At 39.5% G+C, this 17,193-nt stretch overlaps 3 protein-coding genes and 2 long non-coding RNA genes across 7 annotated transcripts in view; 3 read left to right on the forward strand and 2 right to left on the reverse strand.

Annotated features, from left to right (window-relative positions):
• On the reverse strand, nucleotides 1-16,688 carry LOC123881065 (ester hydrolase C11orf54 homolog). 3 transcript variants are annotated; one of them, XM_045929627.1, is made up of 9 exons: nucleotides 16,266-16,433; nucleotides 15,988-16,076; nucleotides 15,343-15,441; nucleotides 14,233-14,408; nucleotides 13,433-13,612; nucleotides 12,828-12,924; nucleotides 12,534-12,700; nucleotides 11,802-11,989; nucleotides 1-194 (listed from the first exon to the last, which is right to left on the reverse strand). In XM_045929627.1, exons 1-8 carry the CDS (start codon nucleotides 16,361-16,363, stop codon nucleotides 11,816-11,818), a joined length of 1,080 nt encoding a protein of 359 aa, XP_045785583.1. In that variant the 5' UTR covers nucleotides 16,364-16,433; the 3' UTR covers nucleotides 1-194; nucleotides 11,802-11,815. The 3 variants fall into 3 exon arrangements, with proteins under 3 accessions (XP_045785583.1, XP_045785584.1, XP_045785582.1); XM_045929628.1 differs by lacking the exons at nucleotides 1-194; nucleotides 16,266-16,433 and adding an exon at nucleotides 16,510-16,688 and having other exon boundaries at nucleotides 8,957-11,989; XM_045929626.1 differs by lacking the exon at nucleotides 1-194 and having other exon boundaries at nucleotides 8,957-11,989; nucleotides 16,266-16,432.
• Nucleotides 1-17,193, forward strand: part of LOC123881079 — a 283,317-nt gene that overhangs the window by 234,979 nt on the left and 31,145 nt on the right. The window lies entirely within an intron of this gene.
• On the forward strand, nucleotides 191-7,051 carry LOC123881059 (E3 ubiquitin-protein ligase rififylin). Its single transcript, XM_045929617.1, has 7 exons — nucleotides 191-470; nucleotides 1,104-1,295; nucleotides 1,763-1,849; nucleotides 4,477-4,653; nucleotides 4,958-5,143; nucleotides 5,402-5,587; nucleotides 5,857-7,051. Exons 1-7 carry the CDS (start codon nucleotides 206-208, stop codon nucleotides 6,030-6,032), a joined length of 1,269 nt encoding a protein of 422 aa, XP_045785573.1. The 5' UTR covers nucleotides 191-205; the 3' UTR covers nucleotides 6,033-7,051.
• Nucleotides 7,478-17,193, forward strand: part of LOC123881081 — a 26,389-nt gene continuing 16,673 nt past the window's right edge. Inside the window, exon 1 of the long non-coding RNA XR_006799406.1 lies at nucleotides 7,478-7,733. This is a non-coding gene — a long non-coding RNA (uncharacterized LOC123881081). The remainder of the gene's footprint in view (nucleotides 7,734-17,193) is intronic.
• Nucleotides 11,634-17,193, reverse strand: part of LOC123881039 (vacuolar protein sorting-associated protein 13D) — a 59,965-nt gene continuing 54,405 nt past the window's right edge. Inside the window, exon 70 of the mRNA XM_045929566.1 lies at nucleotides 11,634-11,644. The gene's annotated coding sequence lies outside the window, so the exon portion shown is untranslated. The remainder of the gene's footprint in view (nucleotides 11,645-17,193) is intronic.

The raw sequence follows: 17,193 nt of genomic DNA on the forward strand, positions 1-17,193 counted from the left end.
TTTACTTCCGACAGGCGACAACCGTGATGGCTATTTTGTGATGTTTTGGTTTTTTACTTTAAATTTAATTTTGTTTCACCATCACACGCGACAAAATTAAACAACAAAGGAATTCTGTACTATACACAGTGATACGATGTTAGCGATGTGTTGCGTGTTGGCGAAACTGTTATCGTGAAACTGAAGTGGTAGTGGAGTATGCCCGATGCAAGTGCGAGGACGCGGGTGCTGTAAGATGCCGTGCGAGAGCTGCGCGGTACAGTTCAGCGTGTTCAAGAGGAAGCGGGCTTGCTCTGAATGCGAGCGCTACTACTGCAGCGGCTGCCTGCGGCGCGGCGGCGGCACGATGTGCGCTGCGTGTCGCGTGCTCACCACCCGGCCCCTGGCGCGTCAAACCATCGCTCACCTGAAGGTCCGCGACTTGCAATGCTTCCTCCAACGACAGAACGTTTCCACCCGAGGATGCGTGGGTAAGTCCAATAAATCTATTTTCTAGTATTTAAGTACTTAGATTAGGCACTCTAGAACACTATGAATGATTGTGCAAAATGCTAATAGTTGATCTGGCATGTATTTATGTTTTTTATTTGGAAATATGTTATCATTGTGACCTTTCACTACTTGTTTGAAACAAAAAATAGATTATGGGGCAATAAAAAGTACTTATAAGGTCTAAAATATTGTAAATATCTTCTACAATAATTTATTAAACTTAGAGATTGTGATGAAACTTTTAACATGGAGTAGGTAATCATTATTTAAAATTCAAATACATAACACACTCTTGTGCGTCATTATTGTGTAGAGTCTACTGTCTGAAAGAAATTGTATTAAAAAGTCTCTTAATGAACAGACAATCTAAATGGTTGAATATTTGAATCAAACAATGGGGTTCTCAGCTCATTAACAGAAATTTATTGCTAGTGTCATTACACTAGCACTAAAATAATGATTAAATATGTTTTGCTGACAGTGGCTCTTTCTGAACATCTAGACAGTACTCCTAGTTATTGAAGTGTAAAGGATGTGCTCCCAAAGTGCTAGGGTACCGCTCACGGCACTGCCTACACTGCCTTATCTAATCCAAAGTATATGTATTGCAGAGAAGGAGGAGCTGGTGAGCCTGTGCGTTTTGCACGTGAACAGCGCGGCGTACCGGCGCCGCGGCTCCCGAGCCGCCGGCCCCTTCACGGCGCTCAAGGGGCTCACCACCAACCTCAACGAGTTCCTCTCCTCCGCCTTCGACCTGCGCAACCCGCCCCCACAGCCACAGCCACCTGGCACTGCTTTCCGCAGTAAGTTTCACTCTATCATGCAGATTTCATCAGTCCATTGCATGGCGCTATGTTCCGGAAGTCTCTTTCTGTCCTCTTCCTGCCCCTCTTTACTTCCCCCTAGTGATTGTTACATATAATGTAGTCCCATCATGTATTGTTATTGTGAGTACACACATTGTACACATTCTCTTATCATTTCTTTTAACTTTTTCTAAATAAATTTCGGTTTAACTGCAGCTAGTCAAACTGCCCATTGCCTTTTTTTTTATTCACTATAGGCAAGTGCTTGACCACAATCACACCTGATGGAAAGTGATGTAAGATGGTATGCGTTTACCTAGAAGGTGCCTATTCACTCTTGTTTTAAAGATACCCGTATTGTAATTGGTAGGCAACACAGATCGTGGAAGAGCATTCCAAACCTTAGCCATGCGTATGAGGAATGACATAATATGCAGGTGACCTAAAGTTAATATTGTTTGTAGGTAGTTGCCGGAACGCGGCGCACGCGCACTCGCCCGGCAACGGGGTGCCTCATGACATTCCTGACCGACGTTTCACTCCAACGCCAGGTGAGGGATCAACTTAAAAGTATTGCAGCCAAATATGGATAATGCTTCTTGTAATGCTTAAGAGTAATAGAATTAGTATTTAGTAAGTGACAGATTTTAGAGTATTCACGTCTTTTTATTACCAGTGTAATAAGAAAAGAACAGACCAACTTAAAACTGTCAAATCTTGTGACTCTAGGTGACTGTCTTGAGCATTTGTAGAGTAGCACTAAAATGAGTTAAACTCATTTTCTGGTTTTTTTAGCAATATTAAAAAGAAAAAATGCTGATACTCCAAATTTATCCAAATCAGAATTGATGCCTTTGATGGAAACAAGACAGTTTTAAAATTGTCTTTAACATATAATATTTTTCAAATACTAAAACTTTTTTTTCTAACCTTGGGCCCTGATGTGATTTGCATGGCGCAACTGCATCAGTGACAATCGCATATTTGGGACAAAGTTTTCTTTCCAAGCCATTCAATTTTTAATTGTTCACTTCTGTATTATTTACTACATGATGCCCGCGACTTCGTCTGCGTGAATTCAGGTTATTATAAATCCCATCAATCAGTTCATCATCAGTTGTTTATGCCAATTTCTGGGACGTAAGCTGCCTTGGTAAGTTTCATACAAATCTGTTAAACCGATGAGCCTTTAAGAATCCATTGGGAACTCTTTGATTTTCCGGTCTAAAAAGTAGCCTATATCCGTCTCTGGGATGTAAGCTAACTCTGTACCTTTCATCAAAATCAGTTAAACTGTTAGGCCGTGAAAAGCTAGCAGCCAGACAGACAGACAGACACACTTTCGCATTTATAATATTAGTATGTATTGTAATCAATTCAAGAACTAAATTGTATTACAAACTAGCCGATGCCTGCGGCTTCGCCCGCGTGGATTTAGGTTTTTCGAAATCCCGGGGAAACTCTTTGATTTTCCGGGATAAAAAGTAACCTATGTGCTAATCCAGGATATTATCTATCTCCATTCCAAATTTCAGCCAAATCCGTCTGGTAGTTTTTGCGTGAAGGAGTAACTAACATACACACACACACACACGCACACACATACAAAATTTCGGCTTTATAATATTAGTGTGATATAGAAATAGGAGTACATAATCCCTTTTTGTGATTCATAAATGTTTATAATTACATATTTCAAGAATGGCTGGCATCATATAACACTTGACTAATGACTTTGCTAAACAGAGGGCCGTCCCCTTTTGTAATGTAGAGTTACTGTGGGCTAATGCTGTTTAAGGCTGACCGCACATTCACTGCTATCGCTTGAGCAAAGAGTTGTTTCGCTAGGTTTTATATTAGCTCAACACAATTTTATGAAGAATTCCGCTCATCGATTACGCCGCAACGGTAAGGCTTGGCTTCCGTGATCCGCTTTAGGGCCGAAACAGAAAGCGTTGCGACGCTATGCCAATTCGTAACGCATACTGTAAATACGATACGATTTATAGCCACTGGGCCTCTTGTAAGGACGTATTTTGCTCGTTTGCGATACTGTAATGTGATGCGCTTTCTCGCAAGTCGTTTTGCTGTCATATTTCGCATAGCTAACCAAACTATTTAAACAGGGATCGTGCAAATCGGTGCTAATTTGCAACGCGTCATAACACAGTTTCTGAAGTTCAGCCCTTAGGTGCTTGTGCTGCCCTATAGGCACGTGTGTGTGTGTGATCTTGTCGTCTTTATTTTTCGTGCCAAATAAAATAGTAGTCGATTTTTGCAAACGTTCAGTCACTCAAGAATCTGTACTACGGTTACAGTCGAATATGTAAAATGCGATAGTAATCAATGTACGGCCAGCCTATACATTCTAGCTTCTGATAAGGGTTATTTCCACTACTCAGTCAAAACTGACTGAACAGTAGAAATAATCATTCTAACAAGTGGTGTCAGGCACAAATGGCCACTCCCCAATTGAGAGCTCCTGGGTGCAACTGTTTGGGGCGTTTTAGAAAACTATTTGTTCTAAATGCGCTCAGACCTAAGAAAAATTATCATGGTTAGTTACAATCACAACTCTTAACAAATGACTTTTCCCACTCAAGTTCAATATGCTTTAAATTTGAATTAGTAATCTATCTATCTCTGTTGAAAAATTACTTAGTATCACTGTTACTTTTTAAACTATTATTATATATATTTAATATAATATACACTTTTTTTTTTTAATGAAAATATTACAATAAAACTTAAAGCTAGCCTTATCTAATTACTATACAAATCATGCCCGCGTGGAATGGTGCCAAGAATACTGGCTGCATTTCCGCGTTGGACAGCCAGGCTGATCCGTTGCGCAAAAATTAGCCAGACCTTCTGTCACCCGATGAGGCTATTAAACCTAGTGAAATGTCTCGTAAAAAATTTTTTGCACTAAGACTCCATGGCCCCAGGGTCTCCACGGCAAACGGATACACTATACACACTATAATATACTATATTAAAACAAAACAGTAGCTTTAACGCTAAAATTTTCCAATGCTTGAATTCTATCAACATTTTGGGTGAGATGTAAAATTTTGTGTTATATTAGGCTATTACCGGTTTTCGTTGTAACCTTCCCGAGCTTTATGCACTTATCGTCAACGGTACGTTGAGATTGAGGTTTATCTATTCTGTTGAGGTGGTGAGCGCGACATCCGGGTGCCGGTGCCGGAGGCGGGCGGAGAGGGGGAGGCGGGCACGAGCGAGAGGGAGGAGGAGGGCGCACGCGTCGACACCACGGACTGCTTCGAGATAGAGGACCTCGCCGACACCGGCTGGGAGTTCGTCACGCGCCCCGCTGACCCGCTGCCTAACGGTGACTACTTACTGTTTGTTGAGGGGGTGAGCCAAGCCTAGCAAACAGACAGACTCACTTTCGCATTTATAATATTAGTGGAGACTGGAGAATTATTTGTTTTTTTTATAAAGAGCCAAGTTTGTCTTTAATATTCCCTTTTCCCCTCCAACTAAGCGTGAAGTGCTAGAATTAGGTACGACTAGTGCAATGTATGGGGTTCGAACTGGCGAACTTTTGGTATTCAGTTCGCTCTGTGAACCGTTACTATTGAGCATATAGCCTCAATATGGATAGTATGGATCATTATGATTTTCACCGCCAGACTCTGAGGTGCTCCTGCTAGCGGCAGAGCGGAGCTCCCGCGGCGCTGCGACGCCGCAGCGCGCCGCCTCCGAGCTGGAACTGCACCGCAGCGAGTCGGTGCTCACCGCCGCCAGCCAGGACTCCATAGGCACGGTCAGCCTGCACGAAGAGATCATGCCCACAGACCTTGCAGACTCATCTGAAGGTACTGCGACTTTTTTTAATATTTTTCTGATGTTTTAGTAGGCTTTGCCAGCCTATCAGAACTGCCCTTTGAATGTGAGGTTTACTAGTGAATTTGAACTATCAGTTACTCTGGTTCTCCTTTGATAAGCTTTAACCAGACCAGACCAAAGGCAATTTAGAAATCATGAGTTCTCAAATTGACCCTGCCGCGAATCGAACCCGGTTACTGTGCCAGGAAGGTTGTCTAACTTCTAATGTCATAAACTGCCAATTTCAGATAGTCCCCAGGAGCCAATCAACCTAGAACAGTTCAAAAAGGTGTCTGACCTGGACCTGCTGAGCGGCAAGCAGCTCAAGGAGCTGCTGTCGCGCAACCGCGTGGAGTACCGCGGCTGTCTGGAGCGGCGAGACCTGCTGGAGCGGGCCAAGATGCTGTGGCGGGACCACGCCAAGTACAAAGATCGTGAGTTCACCCTCTTTTGGTTTCTTCTTCTTTCTTCTTTGTAACTCCTGACGCAAATGAGACAGCTTTTATAATATTAACCTCGGCAGCAAAAAGATTATAATTGAGGAGCTGACAAACAAAACAGCGTAATTGCATGAAATTTAATTTAAAAAAAGCTGTATATAAACTTTACTGCTAGAAGATGTCTATTCACTCCATTACACAAATAAAATAAAATATAAAATAAAATAAAATTACACCAGATCTCATTACATCATATCTTGCAGAAATCGACAGTCTGCCGATAGAAGACAGCTGCAAGATCTGCATGGCGGCGCCGCTGGAGTGTGTGCTGCTGGAGTGTGGCCACATCGCCGCCTGCACCGCCTGCTCCAAGCAGCTGGCCGAGTGCCCCATCTGCCGCCAGTACGTGGTGCGAGCCGTGCGCTTCTTCCGCTCATAACCATCTTCTACTCTTTCCTTCTAGCCGCAGCACACAGCTGCCAGAACAGGACGGCACTAGCGCTACCTTACCGTCTGTTCTTGCCATCTCCCATATTTTCTTGCCCTTCTGCCCGCTTATTATACAAGGTTTTTGGACGGGTCCAGTCCAATCAAGTCTGATCCGTTTCATTCAGTCTGTCAATACGAAGTCAAGTAAATTAAGAAGTTGCTATCTAGTGTGCCTCGGAAAAGTTAATGGCAGGGTGACGTTATTTCGCATGTTACTTCCCGACGGCGAAGCTGGCATACAGAATAAATACCTCGTTTCTTACATCTCTTTCTCCTTTCCTCATACCTATCCATCTCTGCTTCTCACACTCTATATATACTTTGTTGTTAATAATAAAATACGTAGTTAGAAATTATACAAAAATGAGAATTAATAGTGTCAAATAGATCGAATCTATGTTACTCAAAACACAGAAATAGACTTGCAGATTACTCAAAAGTTTTTTGTTAAGAGCATCTTACATTAAGTGCTTACAGTGTAAACTCTATAGCGAAATTGAAAGGAGCGGGTATTTTATTGCGTTATAAAGAGTTACGGACAGTAAAAGAGTAACAATGTAAACCAAACAAACAATTTCTACGTTTTAAAGAACTCTACAGCTGTTAAGGACTGTTGAATTCTTAAACATAGAAATTGCTAAAAACTAACCTAACCTACTTAAATGTAGAAACTTCTAAAAAAATATAGAAAGGTGACTGAAATCTGGAAGGTTACTTGTTAACTCCACTCGTACTATTGTTGTACCTACTCCTAGCATAAGCTTTACCCTTAGTTGGAGGGGAAAGGGGAGTATTAGTCATGATTAACATGCCCAATATTCTTTAAAAAAAACAGTAATTCGCAATATAGAGTTTACACTGTATTCCGAAACAATCAAAAGAACCGTGAGATCCTCTTAACTTTTAAGGTGTTTTCAATAAACTAGGGCTAGTTAGTTAACATTGCATAGCCATAGTTACTGAGCAAAAGATGTTCTCAAGATACACTTTTATACAACGTTGACTGAATTCGAACTTTAGTGTCAAAGTAAAATGACTACCTCGTTTTGAAGTTCAAGTTTGTCCATAAATCTACAGCCAGCGCTCCAAGCGGAAACCAAGTGCATAAAAATACCGGTCAAGTGCGAGTCGGACTCGCACACTAAGGGTTCCGTAACATCGCACAAGATATACCTAACACCTTTATCTGGAACTTTGCAAGTTAATAACGGTCTGCGCCATCTATAATATGTGATTTAGTAAATAAAATTTTTCGTGACACACATTTTAATTTTTTTTGTATGATATAACCACAAATTCACGGTTTTTGGATTTATTTCTTAAATACCTACCTACCAGCTGCCAAATTTCACGATTGTAGGTCAACGGGAAGTACCCTATAGATTTTTTGACAGACAACATAGTGATCCCATAATGGTTCCGTTTTTCCTTTTGAGGTACGGAACCCTAAAAATCGGTAGTACTGAATTTTTACTTTAAATCAAGGCTATTTAGGTCCATTTTGCTTTGACGTCAGGGTGTTACGACGCTCGAATTCAACAAAGTTGCTTTTATAGACTGTTCTACGAATTACCATAAACCCTATGCACAGAGAAAAGTTAACATAGGGCTCTCTCTGTTACGTAATCCCATTCAAATGACAAGGACAACAGTATTAAAAACGTGCCTTTGTTTTCGTACTACTCTTAAAGTAGCCTATGTTTGTGATTGGTTGATCAACTCAAAATGGTTAACGCTCTGACATTTTTGTCTTTGTCATTTATATGGGATTACTTAACAGAGAGCCATATACTAAGTTCTCTCCGTGGCTAGAGTATAGTAATAGAAGTGGCAAAGCATAGCATTGTAGTAGTGGGAAAGGTTTTATCGACCGGAAATAATACATATGATAGATGAAATAAACTCGATTCAAAAAGTTTTTGTGCATGTTTAATTTTTGACGAATTGAACTTGGAATTGTTAATGTAAATATTATTTTTATTCGGTATAGTTATGATTTTATGTAATAGGGAAAAATCATGTAATTTTGTATTGTTTAAAATATTCATACTGTTGTAGTATAGTCTGAAAGAATTGATTGGAAATTGACATTCAAACATCTAATTTATTCCATCCGAGACCTCATCATTGCTTTTTAAAAGCATGATTACCGTCAAGCGCATTAAAAATAACAGTAGGCCTGCGAAATATTATATCGAGAAAAGAGTTCTTTCATAAACCTGAAAATCTGATTTTACTAGATTACATTTTATGTGCATAGAACCTGTGGAAAGGTTCTTTAATCACGCGGACAGTGTGTTTTTCGATTTCTGAAATTATATTCTCTTAAAATGTAAATCCTCATTTGTCAATCATTATAAAAAGTTTGTATACTTTAAATAAAAAAATTAAATTATTCGATATTAATAGGAAATCATGAATCTATTTTACATGCAATTGTTTTTAGTCTATTTGTATATTTAATTCCTATCTATATGTACTTTAGCATAAATTATATACTCAAAATGATATATGTAAATGGTTTCACGCTCACTGATGTATTATGACCGAATACTGAATTGTTAAGTGCGCCTTGTGCCAAGTGATGATTTATGAATTTTTGCTGTTTAGCCAAAATAAAACAATAATAAATTAAAACTTTTAGTATCCTATACTTTTATTAGCATCTCAGTATTTGGGTTTCATTTTTTATAATCTTTGTGTAATGTCAATTGTCATCAATTATCTGTTTTCCTCACTACTATTCTCTTACATATATTTTTATACACCTACAGATCTTAATGACACAATGAAATTCTTCTCTATTTTAAAACGTCCTCAAAGAAAGGAGGAGATTCTCAATTCGATGTACTATGTTTATTTACAATCAAGATTAGTTCTACATAAATACTGAATTTATTTATTTTATACTCAATCCAGTATAATCAAAAAATGAATGAACTTAATATTTAAAAAAATTGTTTATTCATAAAATATTAATTTAAAAGGAGTGATTCGCCAATGAATTCGCGGGGTAACTTCACAAGTGAAACGTGCCTCGGGATGCGCGGACGCAGGTCGCCTCGCCCGAGCAGCCGCGAGGTGCGCACCGAACGAACATGTGTCTCGTGCTCTGCGCTCGGTGTTGACAACAATGTAAATGTTAGGCTAACTAGATGTTAAATATGGTATGGATATAATTGGTAGCTAGCGATTCGTTTAGGAACTAAGCATATTTCATATGGGGTGCGTTGCTTAATATGTATGAGATATTGAAGTAGAGTTAGTATGATGTTTTACATCTCGTGAATGTTGATAGAATTGGTACCTTAGAGACCTTGCTTTAAAGCTAAAGTTTGTGTATACATTCTACACGTTGTAAAATAAAAGACGATGAAACCGAAATACTTTAAATCAATGTCACTTTTACTTTCATAAACAAATTAAATAAATGTAATGAAAAAAATGTTACGGTGTTTCGTAAAATCTCATACTGACGCTACAGTTCTTCACGTCAACGCGCATGATCTTTATAGCACTAGTTCGATTCTCGAAATCCATCGACGTTTACGAGATGTGCAAAATTGTACTAAGGTTGAGGTTACTACACTTTAATATACAATACATACTACTTGCTCTCCTGCTCCATATGAAATTAGCGTTAAGGTTGATTTTTGAATCTTCAAATAAACTTTAAAGTGAATGAATAAATTTGACATTTTGCCAAATTTCTAATGCGAAAACTGTCAAAACGTCCAATTTATTGCTCAGTGTAGCTTTATTTGGCGATTGAAAGTTCGGCACTCAATAAAATAATATGGGCTGTGTGAAATTTAGAATTTAAAAAATTCGATACACTTTCTATAAGATAACAAAACCGTTTTTGATAAAATCCCGCATTGGCGAAGAATTGATCTCAATTTGCTGTTATGGGCCTGCGCAGACAAGGGGCCTTTTGTCCGCGGAGGGCAGAAATCCCCGACGCATAATGAAATATCCACCGAGGACTTGCCACGGACTCAACGCACGCGGTAAGCGATAATTTCAAACTCTCGAGCGCTCAACGCGGACTAAAATTTGCCGTGTGCGTTGGCGCGCCTTGGAATCGTTAGTTCTATTTTTTTTCGAGGAGCCCCTCCGTACTTTTTGCGGGCTGGTCTGTCGATGTCCTAATTATTCGAGGGACTTTGTATGGGGTACTTTTAGTCCCCCGTATGCATTATTCGATGCAGGTGTAACTTGGAAGCGATCTATTTTGACGGACAAAAGGTACCCCGAGGACTGTCCCTTGTCTTTGCAGGCCTTATGTGTTTGCTTGGTAGTAGACTAGAAATCTCTATGAATTATTGACAGGTGGAATAGTGCTATCCCGTTCGGATTGGACTATTATGAAAAGGACAGAGAGATTTGCATACTTACCGAGTAGGCACTACCAAACATTTTGGGTAAAAAGTGGTGTTTCGATTTAAATCTATTTTTGTATGAATATAGTTAAAACTTTTACTAAATTCATTTCATCGAATTGTTGAAATAATAAATAATTAATTCCCGATTCACATGATTCAAAAATTTTGTAATCGCTTATTAATGTGAATTAAAGATGTATGAATGTTTGCGAAGGGAGGTAGTGTAAATAAATAAAATACGATGCCACAATATACGATACTTTTATTTGTTTCTTCTTTTGTACAATTAGTTTATGCCCGCGACTTTGTAGATTTTAAAAATACCTATCGGCCTTCGTCATTTTCCATATAAAAATCACGTCGATACGTTGCTCTGTTGCGGCGTGATTGAAGGATAAAACAACAAACAAACCCTTTCGCATTTATAATTTGGGTGGCGATTGATACCCGGCATGCGTTGCAATGCGACTCGGACGCAACCTATTGTACTTTGATGGCTCTAAGTTAGTAATCTGCACTTCAAACTGCACTGTTTGTTCGATCGAATCGATCAAACGAACACAAACATTAATTTTCATAATATGTATGGATTTCTATGATTGGGTAAAACATTAAAACTCTAAAAGTATATAAAAAAGTTTATTTTTATCAATAAATCTTAACGAGCGAGCTGATACGGCATAGCAACGCACGTCCACGTGCCCACACTCTTATTTGTATAATTATACAACTAAGAATGAAAACATAATAACTTAAAGACGTTGTGGCGGCCAAGTATAGATAAAATTGCCTAATCTATACACAAAAATAGACATCTTATATTTCTAACGAGATTACATCGTAGTAGTTACAAGCCGAATATAACACAACATTGGGAATGACATTAGCGCATTTGACTTAATATTACCTATTAATATACAGGGTGTAACCAAAACTCTAGCAAAACCGAAGACACGTGATAGTACTGATGATTACTGATAACATTCCATTAAAAACTATGAATATTTAAAAAAAATCCTGTAGTTTTAAAAGTTCACAATATATGCAAATAAAACATCTGACTGATGCTAGAGGTCAACGAACGTTCCCTAAATAGGTCACTCGAAGTCAATGCCGCTTTCGCCTACGACAAGCCATTGACGCCACGACACCAGCTGTCTAAGCAATGTTCGTTAACCTCTAGCGCGTCAGATGTTTTATTTGCAATACATTGCGAACTTTAAAAAAATACAGATTTTTTTTTGTAGAACCTATCTAATCATTAATCAGCAGTACTATCACCTGTCTTTGTTTTTGCTAGCGTTCTAAATACACCGTGTACACAATATGTAATCTTTGGAGAGTACGGTCAATCTCGGCCGACGCCGTGCGTGTCGGGCGGCGCGTCGACCCTGATGATGGAGGAGGCGAGTGCGAAGTAGCCCTCATAGTGCACGTCGGCGGGCGTGGTGTCGTAGTGGTAGTGGCCGCCGTCGCCGTGCTGGCTGAAGCCGTGGAAATGCTGCACGCGCAGGTCCAGACCCTGCACATAACATATTCATTCCTTCACACCGATTCATTCAAGACAACGTTGCAACAAAAGCAATCCTTTTGCTTTTCATCATCATCATCAACCCATCAGTCAGCACGGGTCTCCTCTCAGAAAGAGAAGCTATTAAAGTTGTACTGATGGCTAGAGACTTGATGACACCATCGGTAAGACAGAAAATGAGAAAGGAAAATGTTACTAAATTGTGCTATACTTAAGAGTTGCTTACATACAGCATCTACCAGTTGAGCATTAAAGCCAAGATGTAACCATGCCTCAAGCAGAAGAAGTGCAGAACAACTTTGATAGCTTATATTATTATTATTATCTTGGAACCTTGACACTTGGGAGATTTCGCCTCATACAATACTCGCTTGTATTGATGCCAGCTGTTGTTTAATACAGGTTCTATGCGTGGCCTTTATTTTGCAGAAAAAAAGGAAAATGGCGGACTATTAAAGGTCAAAATCTTCTAAGCCTTAATATAAGAATCTGAAAGTCAGTCCACAGTTCACCAGAACTGTCTTCGTTGCTTTACCAAGTCTCCGGTGACGAGCGTGCCGACGTGCACGATGGGCGCGCGCATCTCGAAGAAGTGCAGCCACTCGTCCACCTGCGCGTCCGTGCACACCGGCGCAGCGCTGAAGTCCGGCATCACGTGGTGCCTCACCTTGCCCTCGCGGAGGAGGAACGTGCCTCCCAGACCTGAGTACGCATACCACAAACTAAGAAGATTTCTAGTTCATTTTAGTTTAATAAATAGAAAGTAAGTAAGTACTTACAAGATAGTATATTGTGAACAGCTAGCAATGAAGTTACAAATAAAATTTACCAACAACTTTATCAGCATAGTGTTCTTTCAGTGCCTCTCTGATGGCAGTGATGAAGTTAGCCTGCCCGATTCGTTTTTTGGCAACTACTTTAATAACCTGCAAAAAAGATATGTACCTATAATATTTCCCATTTCTCAATATAAACTAACTCTAATACAACAGAAATATGGCAAATCTAAACATAAAACTTTTTCAAAACGATGAAAGTAAAACCATTTTATCATTAAGAATCTACAATGATTGAAGCCGACGAACCAACGAAGAAAATGAAATGAGAGATTCCTATTTATTCAATCTACCAATTTGACTATTCAATCTAATTCACGAGCCGTCGTCACCTCGCCTGCCACGCTGGCGTTGATTATTTTGCTTCAGAAACAGATTTTGGCCAAAAGACATATGGTATGTGCTCCCAATTTAAGCTAATGGCTAACCTAATCTACATTCCTTAGGCGATTTGTTTTGTAAACCTCTTGCTTGGGCCAACTTGTAGCAATCCTTTGGTTCGGGCTTCTGAGACGGAATCCTTTGGACGAGCTTCGTGCGGGATCAAATCGGCACAATATATGAAAGATATGAAAGATATGATTAGATACTAAATGACCTTGCCAGGCTTCCCCTCCGATAGCAGGTAGTTCCCGAGCAGCGCAGTGCGCGTCTCGTTGTTGGGCAGCTGCCTCTGCTTGTAGCCCGAGTTGCCCTTAGCCGCTCCCACCGGCTCCACCGACACCACGCGTGTGCCTTGCGACGCCTGACCCTTGTTCACGTACAGGTTGATTATACCCTGCAATGACACAGTTAACGTTAATGGGTAAATTCATTAGAATTCAAATTCCTGAAAGGCCGGCAACGCATCGGTGGTTTCTCTGGTGTTGTCTCTGGTGTTGGAGGGCCAGTGTTGTCAAGAAATTCGCAATAGCTGCTGCCCAGAGTTCATGGTGACCTTGTTAAACCGTTGGTCCTACACATAATCTCACTTTTGTCGTGTCGGTTTGCCGTCCGCTCGGAGTAAGAAACTGTCCTACAGTTGTGTCGGGCACCCGTACGTACGTGTAATCGAAATTCCACAGACACGGACGAAGCGATTTCCCTCCTCGCTTCTGATTCATAGAATATGGAATACCTTACCGGCATCAATTTCTCCCCCTCCCACTTTTAATACAGCTATCTTCAAGTCAAGAGTGAATAGGCACTTCTAGGTACGCCCGCTCGATCTTAGGCAGCATCATCACTTACCAGCAGATCTAATTGTAGCCAAGCGCTAGTCTTTTTATATTAATTAAAAAAAAACTTGATCATAATAGGTGTTTCCTGCACAGTTGGCTAATTGGGATTCGGTCAGAAGAACTCATGATTCATGATGATATGGGTACTTCATGTACAGTAAGAAGCAAGAACAGAGACCTCGCAGTTGACGCCGAGGTAGGGCCAGGGCCCCGCGCCGGCGCCGGCCAGCAGCGCGGGCTCTCTGCCCAGGTGCCGCAGCAGCGCCGCCAAGTCGTACACTTTGTCGCGCTGCACCAGCGGCAACAGATACGGCGGCCCGCCTATCTCCACCAGCTTCACGTCGCCCGTAAGGCCTGAGCACAGAGTAGGTACGTTATATAGGTACACGTATTTGGTTAATTTTTTATTAGAATAAGGAATGGTGGAAAAATAGGACGGAGGCCTTTGCTCATTCGTGGCACAGGAGATACAGACTAATTCAAAATAGAAATAGACTAAAAAGACCTAGCTGTATATTTTTTAAAATTCGTACTCCTCTAATGGGTCTTCGTCACTAGAGAAAACCTACAAAAATCTTATCTACTTGCACCTACCTATGTCTTAACTCAGCGAACAACTTGCATCGATACAGTTGCTATCTTATCACATTGTAAACAGCTACTGCAATTGCTTCAATCAACATTTACTTGTGATAAATAATACAGCTGTCCGATGAGACGACAAAAATAATAATAATTGAAGCGAAATAAAAAGATATCATAATATCAAAAGGTATCATAGTGATAGTTAAATGATTATAGGTATCTATCACGTATTCCATATATCTCCAAAATTATTATAATAAATTAAAATATTCACTGTCGATGTGATGAAAAATTGGCCTAAAACTTACTGAACCATTTTGCACCTAAAATATCATCATCATCATCATCATCATGATCATCCCTCACCGGCTCCGACTGAAGCGTGGGTCACTTCTCAGAATTTGATTTTGGTTTTAGGTTGATCATAGTTCACCATGCTATGCACCGAGTGCCGATTGGCGAACTTCACACACCTTTGAGTACATTATGGAGAACTCTCAGGCATGCAGGTTTCCTCACGATGTTTTCCTTCACCGTTAAAGCAAATGGTAGGAATTAATTGCTTAAAATGCAGTATAACTCTGAAAAATTATATATGCCCGGAACTGAACTCTAGAGTCTGGACCCCCTAATAGAAGGCCAACGTCTGAACCACCAGGCTATCACAGCTGAACCTAAGATATAGAGAAATGGAAGAGGGTACCTGGTGCACTGAGGCTGAAAGGTGGCTGGCTGAGGTCGGGACTGTCCTCTGCAGACACCTTCACATACTCGAACGTGGCGGGCAACCGCTGAGACAGCACTAGAAAATGAAGGCATAGGACAGATTGTTAAAAATTTAAAATTCACAAAGTATAAATTTTAGAGCCTACCTATTTATCCTAATCTTATCAAGTATCTTTAAAACAAAAGTAAATAGGCATTTTATAGGCAAACGCATCCCATCTTAGGCCGCACGTTATCACTTCTCATTAAATGTGATATTGGTCAAGCATGTGCGTACAGTGAATAAAAAAATACATAAGTAACTACAAAATGTAGGTGTATTAATTCCAAATTTTCTCGACCTTCGTAATCAAAGTGGGAGGAGAGCTTTTGTACCTACGCTTGATGTAGGAATGAGATCTGCTACTCCTCTGTTTATGGTCTGACTCAAAGCTAAAATGAGTAAACCTGCCAAATAGGCAACGACGTCCATAATTTTATATCGCTGCAAGTAAGTAATACCTAAAAGCTTCTAAAAAATACAAATAGCTCCTGAGTTAAGTCTCCTATCCCTAATTATTATTATTAATAGGACGGATTCTAGATCCTATCTATAATTCTATAGTAGGTACATATACCTTACCATCTACAATTTCCTCTAACGGCGGAGTGTACAGCGGCTTCTCATTGACCGGCACTTTGGAGTAATCCACCGATGCCGCCATGCTGGCCCTGGAATAACAATATTTCTTCAATTGTGGGATGAAACAGTTTAATATTTAAAAACAGTTTATTTCAAAATTTTATCAAAATCGGCCCAGGCCTATCCTCTTATAATGGCTATTAGGGTCTCCAATCATTTATAACATTTAGCGCTCAAAATTAAAAGCAGGTTCAAAATTAAATTCTTTTTGTACTCACGTTTTTGGCTCTAAAGATTTATTCTCACTTAAAGCCGCGCAATTCGCTGCTTCACTCAACGCGAAAATAAACAGTAAAATACTAGTAAAAATGTACATATTTGTCGCAGAAAGTAAGTTCTATAAAATGAACAAAAACTAAATTATCGAAGTTGATGTGTAGAGGTCAATATCACTGACCTAATGCTAAATAAAACATACTATTTAATGTAAATAAGTTGTGTTAAGTAATAAATATAATATACCTAATATCTGTGATGTTGTTAGGTGTTCTGCGGCAGATTTGGAACGTCGCGTCGTTGGACCTTGAATGACGACCTCAAACAGTGTCGACGAATAATTTTATTACCGCCTCAGTAAAATTGCGGTTATCTGTCGTGCGCACGCGTCACCGCGCTATGCCTACTAAAGTACAAGAATGCAGATGGACAATTTAATTATTGTAAATAACTTGTTGTACGATATTATTAGGTACCTATCAAGGGTTATTATTTATTTAATTATTTTGTACATAACAGCTATCTATGCAAATAATTCAATTACTTTTAAACATGGCATAATATTGTACCTATATCCTATATTATTGGTAACTGTGTACTTTTTTATAATAAGCTTCCAGAAGACATATTGGAGATGTCTCTCAATAAGTTCAAAGTTTTCGTGAAACGTAAACTGATTGGAAAATCCTATCATAATGTAAAGGATTATTTAAATGATACGAAAGCTTGGGAATGAGTTGCCAGTCAGCTTTGATAGTTCTAATAAGTTTATGTGATTTTGTAAAGTGGTGATAATAAAAAAAAGAATAGTCCGCCTGAGTTTGTTGTGGGCTCTTCTCAGACTTGGGCACGTTTGGAACCCACTATATCGTACAAGTTTAACAATTTCGACCATCAAAAGGAGTACAATTGTACCTACTTTGAATAAAT

Source organism: Maniola jurtina, chromosome 3 (assembly GCF_905333055.1).
Source record: "Maniola jurtina chromosome 3, ilManJurt1.1, whole genome shotgun sequence".
Taxonomy (NCBI): domain Eukaryota; kingdom Metazoa; phylum Arthropoda; class Insecta; order Lepidoptera; family Nymphalidae; genus Maniola; species Maniola jurtina.